We start from the raw sequence: 18,293 nt of genomic DNA, 5'->3' as shown, positions 1-18,293 counted from the left end.
AGTCACTCTGTTTCCCCACCTGTTACCCTTTTGTTCACTAACCCTTCATGTCATAGACTCTGTCAATTACCAGCCAACTTTAACATGTTGTCTTTGTTGATACTAATGGCTTTGTAAAATGGTGTTTCAAAAACTATTTACAGGTATTTTGCTTTTAGTATGTGAGTTAGACTGAGTAGATTGAGACTTCCAGTCTGTATCATTCTCCACCAAGAACACACCCAGTACCACACCCCACCAAAAACAATATCATTAAAGGTGATTCTCTATAACTTGGTGGTATTTAATGAAACCAGTTCATTATAAAAATCTCTTGTCTTTGTAAACTTTGTTCTCATTTATTAATAAAATTGTATACTATAAATTGAGATCTGAATGATTTGGGAGGACCTTAATTGTGTTTTATTCTTATTTTAACAGTGAAGGAGATGGTATATGAAGGGAAGGATAACACAGGGAATGGAGGTTTGCATTAACTTCACTTGGTTCCAAGAATGCAGGGGAGAGGAGGGAGTATTTCTGGATATAGACAGGGAAAATAAAGTTATAGGTAATTATAATATAAAATTATAGGAGATAAAGGCAAATATTGAGTGTCCCTTACCAAAAGTCCTTGGTATACGAAGTGTTTCAATGCTTTTAAAGTATTTCTGTTAACAGTTACATGTTCCTAATCCAAAAAAATTACAAATCTGAAATGCTACAAAACCTGAAGTTTTTTATTTCCAGATCAGAGACAGTCAACCAGTTTTGTTTTTTCTTTCTTTAATGTAAATATAACATGCAAAAGTGTCTTCTACCTTTAGCCCCAGGACTTGGGAGGCAGAGGCACACAGCTGGATCACTGTGTATTCAAGGCCAGCCTGAACTACAAATTAAGTTGGTCAGTTATTGTTGTGAGACCCTGTTTCAAAAAGGGACAGGGGGTGGGGAGAAAAGCAAAAAGTGGTCATGGTGGCACACACCTTTAGAGATGGGTAGTCTTTATGGCGTTCAAAGCTAGCCTGGCTGCCTGGTCTACATAGGAAATTTAGGCTAGCCAGGGCCACACTGTGAAGCCTATCTTAAATTATGTGAATTTATATTTAACAAGCATATGTGAATTTTTATAGGGAACTAAAAATGAGATTTTTAGAAATGTTAAAAAAATCAATTTTAAAGCAAAGTTGTTTTCTTAGGATTTACCATATTTTGATTGTAATCTTGTTTCTTCAAAAATTGAATTGATAAACAAGTTGTGATGTAACCATGAACTGTGGGGAAACATTTGTTTTGTGCTTAAAACAAAGAACAAAGAATCACCGTGAATGTGCTAAAACCTAACCTTTATCCCCAACACTGTCAGACTGAACATACCCATGTGCTCGTGAGGCAGTCTCTACCACTGAACTGCGTCCCTAGTCCTTCCCATGCTGACTAAGTGTCCTAGCCTCTGAAAATTATGGAGACTTTAAAATACCTTTTTAGTTTTGTTTTAGGATTTTTTTTTTTTTTTGAGACAAAGTCTCTCTTTCTCTCTGTGTAACCGCTGTTGTCCTAAAGCCCACTATGTAGACCTTAGCTGGTTTTGAAGTCACAGGGATTAGCTTGTCTCTGCCTTCTGAGTGCTGGGAATAAAGGCATGGCACTACATCGCTTGGCTTCCAAATATGTCTTAATTTTAATAGTAGTACATCTGTAATTTTAAAAGTTTTTTTTTTTTTTTGTATGTTAGGAATAATGTGACAAATGATTTAGACTTGGGGAGAAAGCCCCAGTGTTTACACTTATTTTTCCTTATCTTCTAGGGGAGTCACAAGATGCTGCTCTCCATAGGGATGCTCATGCTGTCCGCCACGCAAGTCTATACCATCCTGACCGTGCAGCTCTTTGCATTCCTGAACCTGCTGCCCGTAGAAGCAGACATTTTAGCAGTAAGTACCGTATAATGTATTCAGGTCTAAAAACGTCCCCTAATACTGTAAAAAAAAAAAAAAAAAGAAAGAAAGAAAAGCCATGAATGTGTGATCTTATTATTTTATTAATTAATTATTTTATTTATTTACATCTCAAATGTTGCCCTCCCTTCTGGTCCCCCCTTGCAGGGTTCTTCCTTTCATCCCTCTTTCCCTTCACCTCTGGGACGGTGCTTTCCCCTCTCCCCAAGCCACCATAATCTCTCACCCAGGAGCATCAAGTGGCTACATGATGTGATCTTATAATGTATTTATGAACATGACAGACCACACATTTTGCTTGAAAATTGGGTGCATCTTATTCTCTTTTGGTTGCTTAATATAAGTGTGTACTTCATGTACATCAAATACCTGATAAATGGTGAATTTTAAGACTCTGTGCTCATACCTATATCCCTGTGTTTTATATAGAATTTTCCTGGTTTCTTTAGTACTTGTATCTTTTATTTCTCTTTTCTGGAGACAATTCTTACTATAATAATTCTGGCTATCCTAAAACCCACTCTGTAGACTAGGCTGGCCTAGAATCCCCCCTACCTCTATCTTCTGGGTGCTGAGATTATAAGAATATATCACCGTACCTGCATCCCCCTCTTTGTTTCTCTCTCGCTCTCTCACTCTCTCTTTTCTCTCTCTGTCTCTCTCTCTTTCTGTCTTGTGTAGCAAGCATCATGTTGTGAATACAGTAGCATTAAACATAGATGCTTGATGTTATTTTGTTAATTTCAGTGGAATGAGACATCTTAGATGGTCCCAGTCTGCCTAGCTTCCATTGTTTGTATTTGTTAGAGAGAATTGGTCAGCAAGGTGACATTAGAAAACCATATCCTAGGAAGTGGAGTGGATGCATAGTAGTATATGTAATGGTAGTCAAGAGCTTTGGTAATGGAGGTACAAGCTGAATCTAATTCTTCTTCATGTGGTAAGATGACCTTGGTCAAATTACTGAACATTTTACTTCAGCTTTAACTGACAATGAAAGTGGAAGTATAGGTGGAGGCCTATACTTGGAGGCCAGTAGTTTAAAAGCCAGGGAGCTGGTGACAGATTGCCTTGGTTAGACTCTTGGTTCTTCTAAGTTAACAGCACAAGTTGTTTTTAGTATTCTGTGCTCAGTATGCAAAATGAGGATGATAGCAATAGTGTTTACATTATAGGGTTATAAATTAATGAGTACCTGTATTCTTAGCCCTGGAGGGTGTTATAAGCACTATTCAAGCTAGAAGTTTTATTCCCAAAAGTTTACCCATAAGAGCAAATCTAATAATAAGTGATTGAAGAACACTTAGTTGTAGATTATTCCATTTCCTAATTTTCAAAATACACATTTTAAAGTGCCACTTTCACACACTTGCTCTATGTTGATCTAAACCAATTGATTCATTTTACATTGGTATTTTGGGAGGGGTTAATGACCTCAGGCTTAATACAGAGCTTATCATGGTTGAATAATTAAAATAACAATTCTTTAGGAGACTAAATGTAAATTGTGTTAGTCAGTTTGGAAGCCTTGTAACTAAAACTAAAGTGCTTTGTAAGTCACTCTGGAAATATGAATTGCTGTTGCAATAGGAAGTCAGTGTAGATCGGTCCCCATGTATATCTGGTGGACCCAGGTATGATTCTGGGCTGGGTACCCAAGTCAACAGAATAAATGATTGATTATAATGTACAGTGAGAAGCAAAGGGAAAAGCCGGGTTTATTAAAACATACAGAACTGCATCACCCAGTCCTGTGCTGTCTACTGTGTCAGCTTTCACTGTTGACAGTGACATGAGTTCAGGGTGAACCCAAGGCACTTGGCAGCTAGCAGGTGTCCTAGTTGAATGGTGCTTATTCTGTAGGAGATATTTTATGTGTATTTGTGAGTGTCTAGATATATGTGTGTGCACTACATGATGCCCATGGAGGCTAGAAGAGGGTGAGGGTGCATTGAATGACCCTTTCACAGAGGTTAACCTAAGATCATCAGAAAACAGATATTTACATTATGACTCATAACAGTAGCAAAATTACAGTTATGAAGTAGCAACAAAATTACTTTATGATTTGGAGTCACCACAACATGGGGAACTTGTATTAAAGGAGTCACAACATTAGGAAGGCTGAGAGACACTGCGTTCAGTGTTCCACTTATATAAAAGTTGATAGTGCATAAGAGTAGGAGTTGATGTTGCTTTTTTTCTGGGGAGAAAATCATCTTTTATAGCTTTCACCAGAAATCCTTCTATTAAATCAGACCCTTAAAACTTAGAGAAAATAAAATGGAACCCTTTGTTTTTTTTTTTAATAATGCATGGGAGTTTTCTCTTTTTATTGGTTATTTTATTTATTTACATTTCAAATGTTTTCCCACTTCCCGGATCCCCTTCTGGAAACTGCCTATCCTATTCTCTTCCCCCTGCCTCTATAAGGGTATTCCCCTACCCAACCCACCCACCCACTCCTGCCTCATCGCCCTAGCATTCCCCTATGCTGGGGCATTGAGCCTCCACAGGACCAAGGGCCTCCCCTCCCACTGATGCCAGATAAGGCCATCCTCTGCTACATATGCAGTGGAGCCATGGGGCCTTCCATGTGTACGCTTTGGTTGGTGGTTTAGTAATGGAATTCCTTTGCTGGAAATTACATATCCAGAAAGTTTCTTGCTAGGGAGTTATCTGTATCTAGAAAACAGTAGATGTGTAATGTTACCAAATTATTTTTGGTGTTTGATTATAATACATGAATCAAGTTTAAATGGTTTATGCAAATTTTATTTATTCTTGCTATTTTAATTGATGCTCCTTTTCCAAGTATTTTGTGATAAGTTGCAGTAGTAAATAAGAATTACAGAAACGATAATTTATATGATTTAGTAAACTCTTAAATGTAATATATAAGTTGATTTTAACTTGATTCTTTTAACTTTTATGTTTAGTATAATTTTGAAAATGCATCTCAGACATTTGAGGACCTTCCAGCAAGATTTGGTTATAGACTACCAGCTGAAGGCTTAAAGGTGAGGAGATCCTAATGTTACCTCATGGGATTTAATAAGGTGCTTTTAGTGGTCATTTAGTAAATGAAAACATTTCTTAGTATTTATTATCATAAAACTTGAAATGTAGTCATTTGAAAAGGTGAAGTTATTCACATGGGACATGGTGATGCATATCAGGAGGATGATACAACACTGAATTTGAGGCAGGTTTGAGGCTAGATCGGGCTGTGGAGTAAGGCCCTATCTTTAAAAAATAAGAAAAAGATAGTCCATGGAGGTGCATGTTTTAATGTCAGCAGTTGGAGGGCAGATCTCTGTGAGTCTGAGGTCAGCCTGGCCTGTGTGAGTTCCTGAGTTCCTGGCCAGCCAGAGATGCATGGTGAGACCTTTGTCAGGAAAACAAAAGCAATATGAAAACCAAAGTCAGTTGTGAAGAGGCATGAGTGAGGTGCTGGGTTTGGTATGCAGCGTGTGTATACTTACACACACAAACATGAAGGACATGAAATTGCCTGGGATTGTGTTACTTAGCATTAGGTATGTTCACATTTGGCACACAATATAAGTTGTTATGCATGCGCTTTTAGATATGTGTGTATACATATTTATGTAAATTCTTATGTATAAAGCCTTATGCTGTATTTACATTTATAGAAACTTGCCATTTGGTTCCTGCCCCCATAATTCATCTCTATGTCAAGTTTTTTTGCTAATAAGAAAAGACCTTCATTATTATTTTTAAGGATTACTTGGTTTTGCAATATCATGAAATACTGTGGATTTTGAACATTTTAATTTCTTGAAGTCTATATGTAGATTTTCTAGCTTATTGCTATCATTTCTTCAGTGATTTTTTACTTTCTTTCTTTTTTTAGACAAAACTTTCTTTTCTTACACTATAGCCTTGGTTAGCTCACTATGGAGACCAGGCTGGTCTTGAACTCACAAGATCCTCCTGAGTGTTGAATTAAAGATACGCGCTACCAGCCCTTAGTCAATGTTTTCATTCTGTTGTATTTATTTCTATAGGGTATGATTCAAACATAAAAATGCTTTCTTTCTGGCATACATGTTTTAAATTTTGGTATAGATTTCAGGTTGTCCTGTAGGAAGTTAGGCCAGTTTAAAATTCTATCAGTAATGTCTGAGACCTTCTTCTTTTCTGTACTATATTTATTAGTGCATATAAAAATATTTTCTAGTTTGCCAGAAGTACCTAATAAAGTTAAACACCTTAGTTTTCTGCTTCTCTCTCTCTCTCTCCTTCTCTCTCTCTCCCTCCTTCCCTCTCTCCCTCTCTCTCCCTCCCCCCCCCCATATGTACACATGCCCTCACACATTGAGAGTTGATTGACTATAAATGTTCTTTACCTATTTAAAAATCAACACATTTGTATTTTGACAGAGTTCTTTACATATTGGAAGTATCAGTTGTTTTCCACACATGCTTCAAAATACTTTGTGGTTAAAACTTAGTGTGTTTCCTTCTTTCTCTGACACAATAGAAGTTCCTTGCTCTTTCCAAGACAGAGTGAGGCTGTTGTTGTGTAAGCTAGGAAGCACATGCATAATGCTCTCAGCCTGTTCTCAGTCAGCATGCTCTGCAGCGCTGCAGTGGGCATGTTCACTTTTACCTTGCTCTACAAATTTCAGTTATTAAAATACTGCTAATATCATGGGATTATATTTCATTGGAATAATATTTAAAAAACAGGGAACATATTATATTCTTTTTTCAGAGTTAAGTATTACCAGTGACTACTGGCCTTTTGGTCCTTTCCTGAGTATGTAGCAGTTTTTAGTTCATTAAAAAGCTTATTACATTTAATGTGTGTGTGCGTGCGCGTGCGCACCCAGGCTCACATGGGTATGTGAGTGTGTGTGTTCATGCATGTATGTGTCTATGTGTACCGTGGTGTGCACAGGGAGGCCTGAGGACAGCTTTCAGTAGTTCCTTCTTTCCTCCCACCATGTGGGCCCAGGAATTGAACTTGAGTTGTCAGACTTGGCAGCATGCTATTTCAACTTGACCCCTTTTTAATTTTTTTCTGTTCATAAATTTATGAAGTAAAACATTTCAAAATGCATCATTTGCATTTATGAAATATTTCTTCTTGTGGTTTTACTTGGAAAGGGATTTATGGAAAGATTATGGCTAAGTGAGGTAACCCAGTCTCAAAAGATCAATCATGGTATGCACTCACTGATAAGCGGATATTAGCCTAGAAACTTGGAATACCCAAGACATAATCCACATATCAAATGATGTCCAAGAAGAAAGGAGGAGTGGCCCCTCGTTCTGGAAAGGCTCAGTGCAGCAGTGTAGGCCAATACCAGATCAGGGAAGTGGGAAGGAATAGATGGAGGAACAGGGGGAGGGAAGAGGCTTTGGGACTTTCGGGGAATGAGGAGCCAGAAAAGGGGAAATCATTTGAAATGTAAATAAAAATATATCAAATAATAATAATAATAATAATAATAATAAAAGATTATGGCACTACTTTATGGCTAACATTCAGAAGCAGTGTTCAGGCTTTAAAGAGGATTTGTGTGTTCTAGTTTCCTTTCTGCTGTGACAAATGCCAAAATCAAAGCTGCTTAGGGACGAGAGGGTGTATTTCAGGTCACTGATTACAGTCCGTCATCGAGGGAAGTCAGGGAGGAATCTGAGCAGAAATTTGAAGTAGAATTCTTTTTAATTTATTTATTTAATGTATGTGAATACACTGTAGCTGTCTTCAGACACACCAGAAAGGGGCATCAGATCCCATTACAGATGGTTGTGAGCCACAATGTGGTTGCTGGGAATTGAACTCAGGAAGGACCTCTGGAAGAGCAGTCAGTGCTCCCAATCACTGAGCTATTTCTCCAGCCTTGAAGTAGAGATTTTGTTGGAAGAATACTGCTGTTGGCTCATGGTTATCACCTAGAACCACTTGTCCCAGGTGTGGTGCTGCCTCCCAGGTGGGCTGGATACACACACAACAACCAACAATCAAGAGAATTTCTACAGGCCCTCAACAGAGACTCTTGTCATGTGACTATAGGCTATGCCAAGTTGACAGTTAAAGCTAAGTAGGAAGTGCAGCTACTGGGTCCCCAACCACATCAGAATACTCTTGAGGTTTTAGCTCAGAAAGTTCTGCTGTTGCAGTTACTTCAGCTAATCTAAGGGATACCATTTATCAAACTGAACATGTGCTCATTTCCAAATATAGCACTGTTTTTTGCTGATTGACAGTCTGTAGGCCATATAGATATTAACTACACATTTTACTGAAATTCTTACCAGATAGGAAAGCTAGAGAATTTTGTATAGTATTTTGTTGCTACTTTGGATCTGTTGTAAGAAGATGGTACTTAGGTATGGAGAGGGTTTCAGAATACCTGTGCTGCCATGAATGACAGGTACCTACTTCACTGATTATTTTGCAGTTTTATTTTCCTACTTCTCCCATTTCTTATGGATCTTTCCACAGCAGCATCTCTAAAAATAATTTGTCTACATAATATTTTTTATAAGCGATCATAGCTATTTCCTATTATAAGATATTCTGGTTTCTTTTCCTCTTTTTTTTAGTTATTATAGTGGCATGTCTATACAAATGCCTAAATATATAAATACAACCTGCTGAATCTGTTCAATGTCACCTGTTTATGATTTCAGGGCTGACCACATGTATTGGATAACCAATTAGGGACCTCATCCCTGGGACAACTCCTTCTCCTGTTCTATTAGCCTGTAGTTCTTTGCCTATGCATGAGGCCTGTTGAGATTAATATGCCCACTTCTATGCTAGCATGCCTGTGGTGTTATACTTCTTCAGGTTTTGACTAGGCAGCCATATTGTTCTCAACAATATGGGTACCATGGGTGAAGCTTCCCTCCTTTCTAGTAGGGACAATCAGTCTCACAGCAGATTTCCTGGCCCTCTGGCACTTATAATTTTTCTCCCTGGTTTTCTGATTGTTTGAAGCAGAAAGGTGAACCAGATCCTCTGTCATGGTTGGGAAGTTGACATTAATTTAGCAATAGATAAATGCTAACTATCAAATCCTTTAAAGATAAATTACCCAAAAACTTCATACTGGAAGGAATTATGATGAGTGTCTTTGGAACTACATATTAACATTGTATAAATTTTTCCTTATGTTTTCTTTTCAAATCACAATGAACTTAAAAACAGTATATTGGCTTAGAAATTTTTATTAATTTCTAAATTTTATTAATTTAGCTTTTATGTTCTTAGGATATTATAAAAAATTCATTTCTACTTCTTTTAAATTTTTCATAAATTTTTTTTATTATTTTTTGTTTATTTTACGCATGTAGGAATTTTACCTGCATGTATGTCTGTGATATTCTGTGTGCCTTGGTGTCTGAGGAGACCAGAAGAGGGAATGAGATTCACTGTGACTGGAATTAGAGTTGTGAGTTGCCATGTAGGCACTGGGAACTACACTCAGGGTCCTCTGGGAGAATAGTGAGTGCTCTTAACCACTGTGCTATCTCCCCGGCCCCTGAAATAGTGTTTTAATAATATAAAGTTGACTAACTTACAGTGATTAGTTTTGTCATTTCAACGTATTTTTTGAAAAATTTTAGATCATTGATAGGCTTTAAAAATCTTACCAGTTTTTATTAAAAGATAATGTTAGCTTTATTAAGCTATATAATCAAAATAAGTTGCTGGGGAGAATCGTAATAGGGTGTACAAGGGACATGTAAATTTGAGACACTACAACTATAATGAGTTTGTGGGGAGATTCTTCTAATCTTTTGATCCAGTAAGATTTAATCTTTAATTACTATATACCTTCAGATGTTTAGAAAGTATGAATGTCAGGCTTATAAGTTGGCGTATAGTTTGGAATATTTAGTATATTTTACCCTTTGTCCTAAGAGAAGAGAATATTGCTTGGTAGCAACATTTGTCTGAAATGTATTGAAACAATTGTGATGGGTTTGCTGGAGACTTGATTTACTTTTCTAATGATGGATTAATGTTTAGAACAATATAAATGTTGGTAGTTTTTGTCTGTTGTTCTATTTTGTTAAAGCATTCAAATCAGTGGCCCTAGTCTATTTGATTCTGTCCACAAGCAGTGACCATTTTGTTTTCTGTAACCACCTTCACTGTTAGAATTACTGGATTCTACTGTTTGTACCATTGTTTGGACTTCATAGTATCTGAGTTTGTTTATTATTTTAAAATATTTTTCTTTTATGTTTATGAGTGTTGTTTTTGTGTGGATGTATATACACTCACGACCTGAGTTTGATCTCTGAGATCCACATAGTGGAAGGAGAGAACCAACTCTCAGAAGTTGTTCTTTGACTTCCAAACATGTGCCATGCTAAGTATGGTCATGTGACATTGACTTGTTGATCCTTTTGCCCACACCTGTCAAATGAAACATGTGCCATGCTAAGTATGGTCATGTGACATTGACTTGTTGATCCTTCTGCTCACACCTGTCAAATGAAACATGTGCCATGCTAAGTACGGTCATGTGACATTGACTTGTTGATCCTTCCGTGTACACCTCTCATGTGCTGGGACTGCAGATGTGTGCTCCCCTGTAGGCTTGGCTTATGATCGTCTTCCCTGCTTCCTCCTTCCTTCCTCCTCTTCTTCCTTTCTCTTATTCTCCTTCTTCCTCTGTCTCTCAGTCTGTCTGTCCCTCTCTGTCTGTCTGCCGCTCTCTTCCTCTTGTTGAGCAAGTGTCTCCTTGTCTAGCCTGGGGTGGCCTCCAGTGTAGTATGTACTCCAGGCTGGCCCCAGACTCTTATTGATCTTCTTGCCTCAGCCTCTCCAGTGTGGGAACTGATTACAGACTTGGGGTACCATGCCTGGCTTAACATGTTGTGTTTTTGTTAAAGTTATTTGACTCTTCCAGTTAAAAATTAATAGCTTAAGTTATGTTAGAACTATCTGGCTAGTTTTTAGTAATGTATACTACCCTGTGACCTGACTTTTGAAAGTCTGTGACTCTACTTCTATAAATATATTATATATATACATACATGAGATCATTAAAAAACTTGACTAGAATGTTGATCTTACTTTATTTTTTACCTTTTATATTTTACATTCTTCTTTTATTAAATTTATTTTTCTCTTATATAATACATATTAACTGCAGTCCCGCTGTTCAGTTTACTCCTCCTAGACACCGCCCTCAAGCTCTCCTCTCTCCCATGTCCGTTCCTTCTCAGTTTCCCTTCAGAAAAGAGTAGGCCTCCCAGAGATAACCTACAAAACATGGCATAACAAGTTCCAATAAAACTAGGCACAAACCATATCAAGTCTGGACAAGGTAACCCCATAAGAGGAAAAGGGTCTCAAGAGCAGAGACAGAGACAAGAAAGAGAGACAACCCCATTCCCACTGCTAGGAATCCCACAAAGATACCAAGCTAACAACCATAACCTATGTGCAGAGGGCCTAGTGCAAACCTATGCAAGGTCAGTGGACTCCCGGTTCAGCCTCTGCAAGCCCCTGTGAGCTCTGCTGAAGTGATTCTGTGGGCCATGTTCTCATGGTGTCAAGACCGCCCTGGCTCCTGCAGTTCTTCCCTCTTTCATGGGGTTATCCGAGTTTATCTGAGATAACTTATGATGTATGTCGCACTTGAATACTAACTAGAAATGAAAGCAGTATTTATGTTTAACAGTAGGGTGAATCTCAAAAGTATTGTACAGAAAATAGTCTACAAAAGTTTTTCTGTATGTTTTTGTTTGCATCAAACTTAAAATTAGGTAAAAACAAATAACAAGCTGTTGGAAGTCCATAGCGTGTGGTCCCCTAATGGGAGCACTGGCAGTAGGAAGATCTGAAGTGCTGCTACTGCTTTACTTTCTGATACAGATGTGTTCAGTATGGGGAACGCAACAGTCTGAAAGACATTTATGCCTTTTGTTTTATGAATATCATAGCCCTAAAAGCTTTTACCACACATGAATGTATCATAACTTTATTGTATTATGAATTCAGTTACAAGTTTGATGGTTTGAGATGTCAGTTATCATGCACTATTATTTCTACATTCTCATTTACTCATCAGAAGATTAAAATAACAAAGGAGAGAAAATGGGCATGGAGTTCCCTCAGTTTTGTAGTTCCTTGGGCTTCCTTCATATTAAGTCACTTTATGAAGTACTCTTGTTAGAAGCTAGGTGTGAGAAGACCCTTAGGGCAGAGGAAGCGTTCTTTTAATGAGAAGAGATTGGACCTAGAGAGTGATACCAAGCGCGGGATCTGGCTGATGGTAGCGTCTTCTTGGCCAGCCTTGTTTTGGAGCAGAGTTCTACCAAGTTGGAAGATGACTCTGCTTTCTTACAGGCTTTGTCGATGAAACAGACTTAATGTGCACTTAATTTTAAGTGACTCATATTTGAGACTAGTAATAGAAAGCTATTTTAGCAAGTTATGCTCTTTAGTATATTCCATAGGAATAATAATACTTAATAATTTAGAACACGTCAATCAACTTAAGCAAAAAGATTGTTTTAAGGACTTTTAGTGTAGGGTTTTTTTTTAAGATTTATATATTTCTTGTGTTAAAAATAGTGCATGATGCATATGTAAAAGGTGTATAAGCAAAGATTCTCCTTGGTTTGCATTCATCTATTCTTTTTCTAGTACTTTCAACCTCCTCAGTAGTTGGGACCAAGCTTGTGCTGGAGCTCCTGGTTCCACAGACGTCACTTGAGCTCTATGCTTTCTTAGTATGTGCTGAGTTTAGTTGCTGTTATAAATGAGTTGAAAAGGCTTTATGGCACCATGATTTGACATTATAGTGTTTGCAGAGAGGCATGCAAAATATTTAGGGATTCAGATTCAGGGTATAAGCATAGATGAAGCATATAGCCACTCTGAAAATGGCCACAGTTCTGTTTCTGGGACATTCAAATCCAGTGTTGTTTGGAGTCAAGAGAGGAATTCTGTGGGTGAATGAATGCTAGGACTTGGACTTTTCATTCCTGAAATAGGTGCATGTACTGCTTTTATCACAAGTCAAGCAAAGCCTTTTTTTTTTTTTTTAAGAAATTCCTTAATCTAAGAGTTGGTTCAAGGGGCTAGTCCTAACACCATGCAGATCTTTGAAGATGTTATGCCATAGTTAGCTTTCTTTGCTTATTTCTTTCTAAAACACTTGATAATTTTAGGTGTTTATTGGCTCACTATGTCAGGATCACTTGATTTTTGTATTTTAGTCTGTTAATATGACTTTTCAAATTACATTTTCTGATATTAGATCATTGTACATTTTTGGGAAATCAATTTGCTGTTTAAAAAATTTAAATTTATCTTGTTAAAACCTTTGCAATTATAATTTAAACTTTTTTAGTTTAAAATGTTTATAAATTTTATTTAAGTTAATATATAAGTTCATGGATTTGATGGTGACATTTTCATACATATGTGGTATTCTATTCTTCTTGGTCCCCATCCCTGGTGCTTCCCTCTTGCCTGTCATATATTTTCCTATCTCCAAGTAGTCTCTCCGTCTAGGGCTGTGTCGTGCTGATCACATTGCTTTCTCTTCCCCTCTTCCCCATCCATTAAATAGTTTCTTTCTTCCTCATGGTTCTCTTAAACACACGCACATGCGCGCGCGCGCGCGCGCGCACACACGCACACACACACACACACAGAGTCTCTCTCTTTGTCTCCCCCTCTTTCCCTTCCTCCTAGATTCCACATATGAGAAAAAGCATGGGCTACTTCTCAGTATGGCTTATTTTGCTTAATATAATAATACCTGAAAACATCAGGAATTTACTTTTCTTTATAGCTGGAGAAATTCCATTGGTATGACTTCATTTTTTAAACTTATTCATTACTTTACTTTCTGTCATTTGTGTAGGGTATGATTTTAAAAATATTCACCTCATTCATGAGCTTGATTTCTGTTTTTAACTATTAAAAACAATGTAAAAATTAATATATTTGTACATATCTTCATACACTCAGAAGAGTACTGATATAGAAAGATATCCAGAATATTTTATTTATAATGTAATGTGTGCCCTTACATTATCTTGTTTGATAATGTAAGAAGTAAAAGTGAACTTAAAAAATTTCTTGGTTTAGAAATGTTAGGAAATAGCACCAACATTCTAGGAGTGGCTATCTTTGGTGTAATGACTTACATGTAATTCTAAAAACATCCTGAAAGGCTGAACCTTTTTAAAAACAAAACCCATGAAATGGTTATGAACCCAAATTCTAAGTTCTGGGATTGTAAACAACTGTACTTACCAGAAGATACATCTAGAATAGTGTAAAGCATTGAAACTAATGAAAGACATCTGAAGAGGTAAGTTGATTGACATATTGAGTGAAACAGAAATAACTTACTACTAATTCCTTTTCAGGGTTTTCTGATTAACTCAAAACCAGAGAATGCTTGTGAACCCATAGTGCCTCCACCACTAAAAGACAATTCATCTGGCACTTTCATCGTATTGATTAGAAGACTTGATTGTAATTTTGATATCAAGGTACGTTTTTTTGAATGTTATTAATGTTTGTAGTTAATTTAAATTCTCTATCAGGAAAGATATGGCAATTTATTAAATTATTCAGATTAAAATGAGAATGAGGCCAGCCCAAGGAAATAGAAGAGAAGGGTGGGAAGAAATTTTACTTGAATTTCATTTGTTTCAAAATGAAACAATGTATTTAGTGGCTAGTAGGAAATGAGAAAAGGAAGTTACTGTAAGTGTTGTGAGACTTAGTTTTAGCGAGAATGATACAGATTGCTACTGTTGGTGCTAGGAATTCAGGTTGGTTGGTTTTGGTTTTTTTGTTTTTGCTTTTGTTTGGTTTTCCATCTAGAGCTGTGATTTAATAATGGAATATTTCTTGATTTAATATAAGAATTGAAACTTCACTTCATCCTTCAATTGCATACCTTAACTTTTACATTATGGATAAAATGCTGAACTCTTATCTTCATCAACTCGACATGGAGACTTCTTTTCTAATACACGTATTCCGTCCTGCGTGGGGCTCTGTCTCCCTACAGCTGGGGGAAGCTGGCATTTCAGAGAGTAAAGCAGACCTCACTACAGGACTGAGCTTGCTTTGTATTTATTACTATTCAACAACAACAACATGCACAATATAGTCTCTTTACATAGCTTGGACTGTCCTGGAACTCTCTATAGACCAGGCTGGCTTAACAGGGATCCATCTGCCTTTGCCTCTCCAATGCTGGGCTGATGCACCAGTAAGTCTGGCTGTCACTATTATTAAAAGGAATATTTCTTAGGCCAGTTATGTCAGCCAAAGTTAATTTGAACAAAGCGAGACAAAAATGATTTGTGAGTCAAGGACCTTCTGGAATCACAGCTAATTGTGAGAATTCTACTCAGCACCACGGTCAGTCAGCAGTGATAAAGAAATTGAAGCAATGGACAGAACACAGCTTAATTGGCTACAGTTGGTCAATCAACTGGCCATTTGATGATAGGTTAGTTAGCCTCTGTGGCTCCTGCCACCCTCAAAGCTCAGTACTGTGATGGAATCCTACATGGTTTTGTCTACTTGATCTAGTTGGGCACTTCAAGCAAACACTGACCATTAATTTCATGTAAGGCTCTGTTTCCAGTGAGGCTTTGAGGCATGGTCTCAGTCTTTTGTGGAGTAATTGGCAGAACTGTGTGAGTCTATGTGACACAAAATCTCAGTGTTATTTACTAGATACATTCAAAGCTCCTTACAGAGTAGGCACAATATATTTTTCACACATTTGACATACTTTTGATCATACTTAATCTGTTCAATAAGAAAAGTCATTCTAGGGCCTAGAGAGATGGCTCCGCGGTTAAGAGCACTGACTGCTCTTCCGAAGGCCCTGAGTTCAAATCCCAGCAACCTCATGGTGGCTCACAACCATCTGTAATAGGATCTGACACCCTCTTCTGGTGCATCTGAAGACAGCTACAGTCTATTCATATATATGTATGAAATAAATAATTCTTTAAAAAAAAAAGAAAAGTCATTCTAAACTTTGACTCTCAACTTTCATTACATAGAAGAAATGAGGCTTCTTTAAAAACTCATTAAAAGAATAAAATATTAATTGTAAGGAGACCTGAAAATGTAGAGATTTTCACAACAGCAGAAGTATCACTGCTACTATATATTCGTTCCAAATTTAGACCCTTGGTCTCCTTTAGATAAGAAGAAGTTAGTGTGCAGGTCAAATCGGGTGCCTGTTCTCAGGGTTGTTTATGGCTTTAACTTAAACCATTTTAATATTTGACCTGGCACTAAACTTAAAACAAATTGTCCCAACTAAAGTAATATACAATGACAGATTAATATTTTTCTATAAAGAAATTAAAACTAAACCAATGATATTGATTCGTTTATTAATTTGTAACTGTAATTTTTGACTTAACATAGTCTTCAGTGAAAAAGAAGCTAGGGTGTTTGTTGCTTGATATAACTTTTCTTATTAGATGGAGACTGGAGACAGTTCACTTAGAAACTGAGGGGACTACTGTCATTGCATATTAATTTCTAAGGATGGCTTGGCAGGCAGGCATCTTAGCGTACTATTTATTATCTATGCCGTAGCATGCCCTCATCTCGAGTCTGCGTGTGTCTAACAGAGGCCCTGCCTTCCACCTCATGTCCTTAACTCTGCTGCTGTCACGCTCCATGTTGACATGGTATGCTGACAGCACGCTTATGTTTTATGTAAGTTTCTCAGTCCGATATAAGCACTATCCTCCATTTACCTGGTTATTTATATGTTACTAAACATGCTACTTCCTCCGGAAGCTTCACTTTTCTTTATCCTCTCCAGGTTGCTAGTAGAGACTCATTAAATCAAGCCATGCATGCAACCATCTGCTTTTGTGCACATATGTGTAGGAGAGATGGCTTGGTAGTCAGAGTGCTTATGGCCCTTGTAGAGAACTTGAGTTTAGTTCACAGCACCCACATTAGGAAACTTAGGAATGCCTGTAACTCTCGCTCATGCCTGTAGCCTCTGAGGGGACCTGCACTTAGTACACATGTGCCAACATAGACACACACATAGTTAAAAATAAAACTAAATCTAAAAATATATATGTGGAAAACTTGTAGAAATGTTTAAGTTAAACCATTTTCATTTTAGGAAGGAAAATGTTAACATTTTTGTCCATTAGATTTCACCATATAAACAGTCTCAAACGGATAAAATTTTTAGTTGGTTGTACATGTTTTTTAATATTATTTTTTATTCAAAGATATGCTTAATGACTCTCAGGTGACATGATTTTTACCTTCTTCATACTTCTGTTAAATGCAGAGACACCAGTTTAGGGGAAAATGGTTCTAATCAAGAACTGAAAATACATTTCATACATTTGAACCCCAAATGCCTATCAGGACCTTGAATGCAGGATCCAGGCGTCAGGTGTCAGCTGCTGGAATTGCATAATTTTCCCCATTTTAGATAGACATAATGTTAAAAAAAAGATAGCAAAAATGATAGCTTTAAAGAAATTTAGTTATTGGTAAATGACATTTATTTAGTGACTCGGTATCAGTTGTAAAATTCTGCTATGGATTAAGAAGGGCAGTTCTGTTACGCTATTATTGACTACCTATCAAGGTAATTTAAGGAAGGGTAAATTTATCTTAGGTACCTCAAAGAGAATTTCTGATAAATAAGTATCAGTCGTTGATTAGAAATCACTGTGTTTTCCAAGCTTCCAGATTGATTATTATATACAGCTTTATGTTACATATAGAATCTGATTACTTATAATGTAGATACAGATCTCTTTTTCAATTTTATATAATATCTTCCTAGTAGTCAATAGTGGTTCACTTGTGTCTATTTGTGATTTTGTATGAATGCACCGGCTTAGGCAAATGGTAGGAAAGTAATTTATTAGTATTCTCCCCAACACAGGGAGCAACTCAGATTGCTCTGCTCTGGCCTAATGAGTAATGTTTAGGGGGGAGAGAGAGAGAGAGAGAGAGAGAGAGAGAGAGAGAGAGAGAATATTCAATGAGAGTGAATCTCTTGTCAAAGCAGCTTATAGGGTCGGCTCCTTGGGGACACCGTGTAGGAGTTAGTTCTACCTGCCTCCACTGAGTTCTAGAGGTTTACCTTACTGGCAGCAAGCACCTCCTGGCTGAACCTTTTTTTTTTTTTTTTTTAAGAAAAGGTTTTAACATGTAGCCATGCTGCTGCCATGACATTTGCCATGTAGTTCAGGCTGGTCTTGAACTTGCAGTGATCTTCCTGCCCTCATCTTTTATCTTGTGCTTGAAAAATCTTGTGAAAAGGAAACATTATTCTTCAGGCCAGGAAAAACAACAGGAAAGCATTTTGT

The 18,293-nt window shown here is 37.1% G+C and overlaps 1 protein-coding gene across 2 annotated transcripts in view; it reads left to right on the top strand.

The window, feature by feature from the left end:
* The window catches only part of Rnf13 (ring finger protein 13), a 94,743-nt gene that overhangs the window by 19,196 nt on the left and 57,254 nt on the right, over positions 1-18,293 (top strand). For both annotated transcript variants that reach the window (XM_052180482.1, XM_052180481.1), the window contains 3 exons: positions 1,788-1,913; positions 4,877-4,957; positions 14,325-14,450. In XM_052180482.1, coding sequence (XP_052036442.1) covers positions 1,800-1,913; positions 4,877-4,957; positions 14,325-14,450 — 321 coding nt within the window. In that variant the 5' untranslated portion in view covers positions 1,788-1,799. The remainder of the gene's footprint in view (positions 1-1,787; positions 1,914-4,876; positions 4,958-14,324; positions 14,451-18,293) is intronic.

Source organism: Apodemus sylvaticus, chromosome 4 (genome assembly GCF_947179515.1).
Source record: "Apodemus sylvaticus chromosome 4, mApoSyl1.1, whole genome shotgun sequence".
In the NCBI taxonomy this organism is placed as follows: Eukaryota; Metazoa; Chordata; class Mammalia; order Rodentia; family Muridae; genus Apodemus; species Apodemus sylvaticus.
This window is presented reverse-complemented; position numbering and strand designations above follow the sequence as displayed.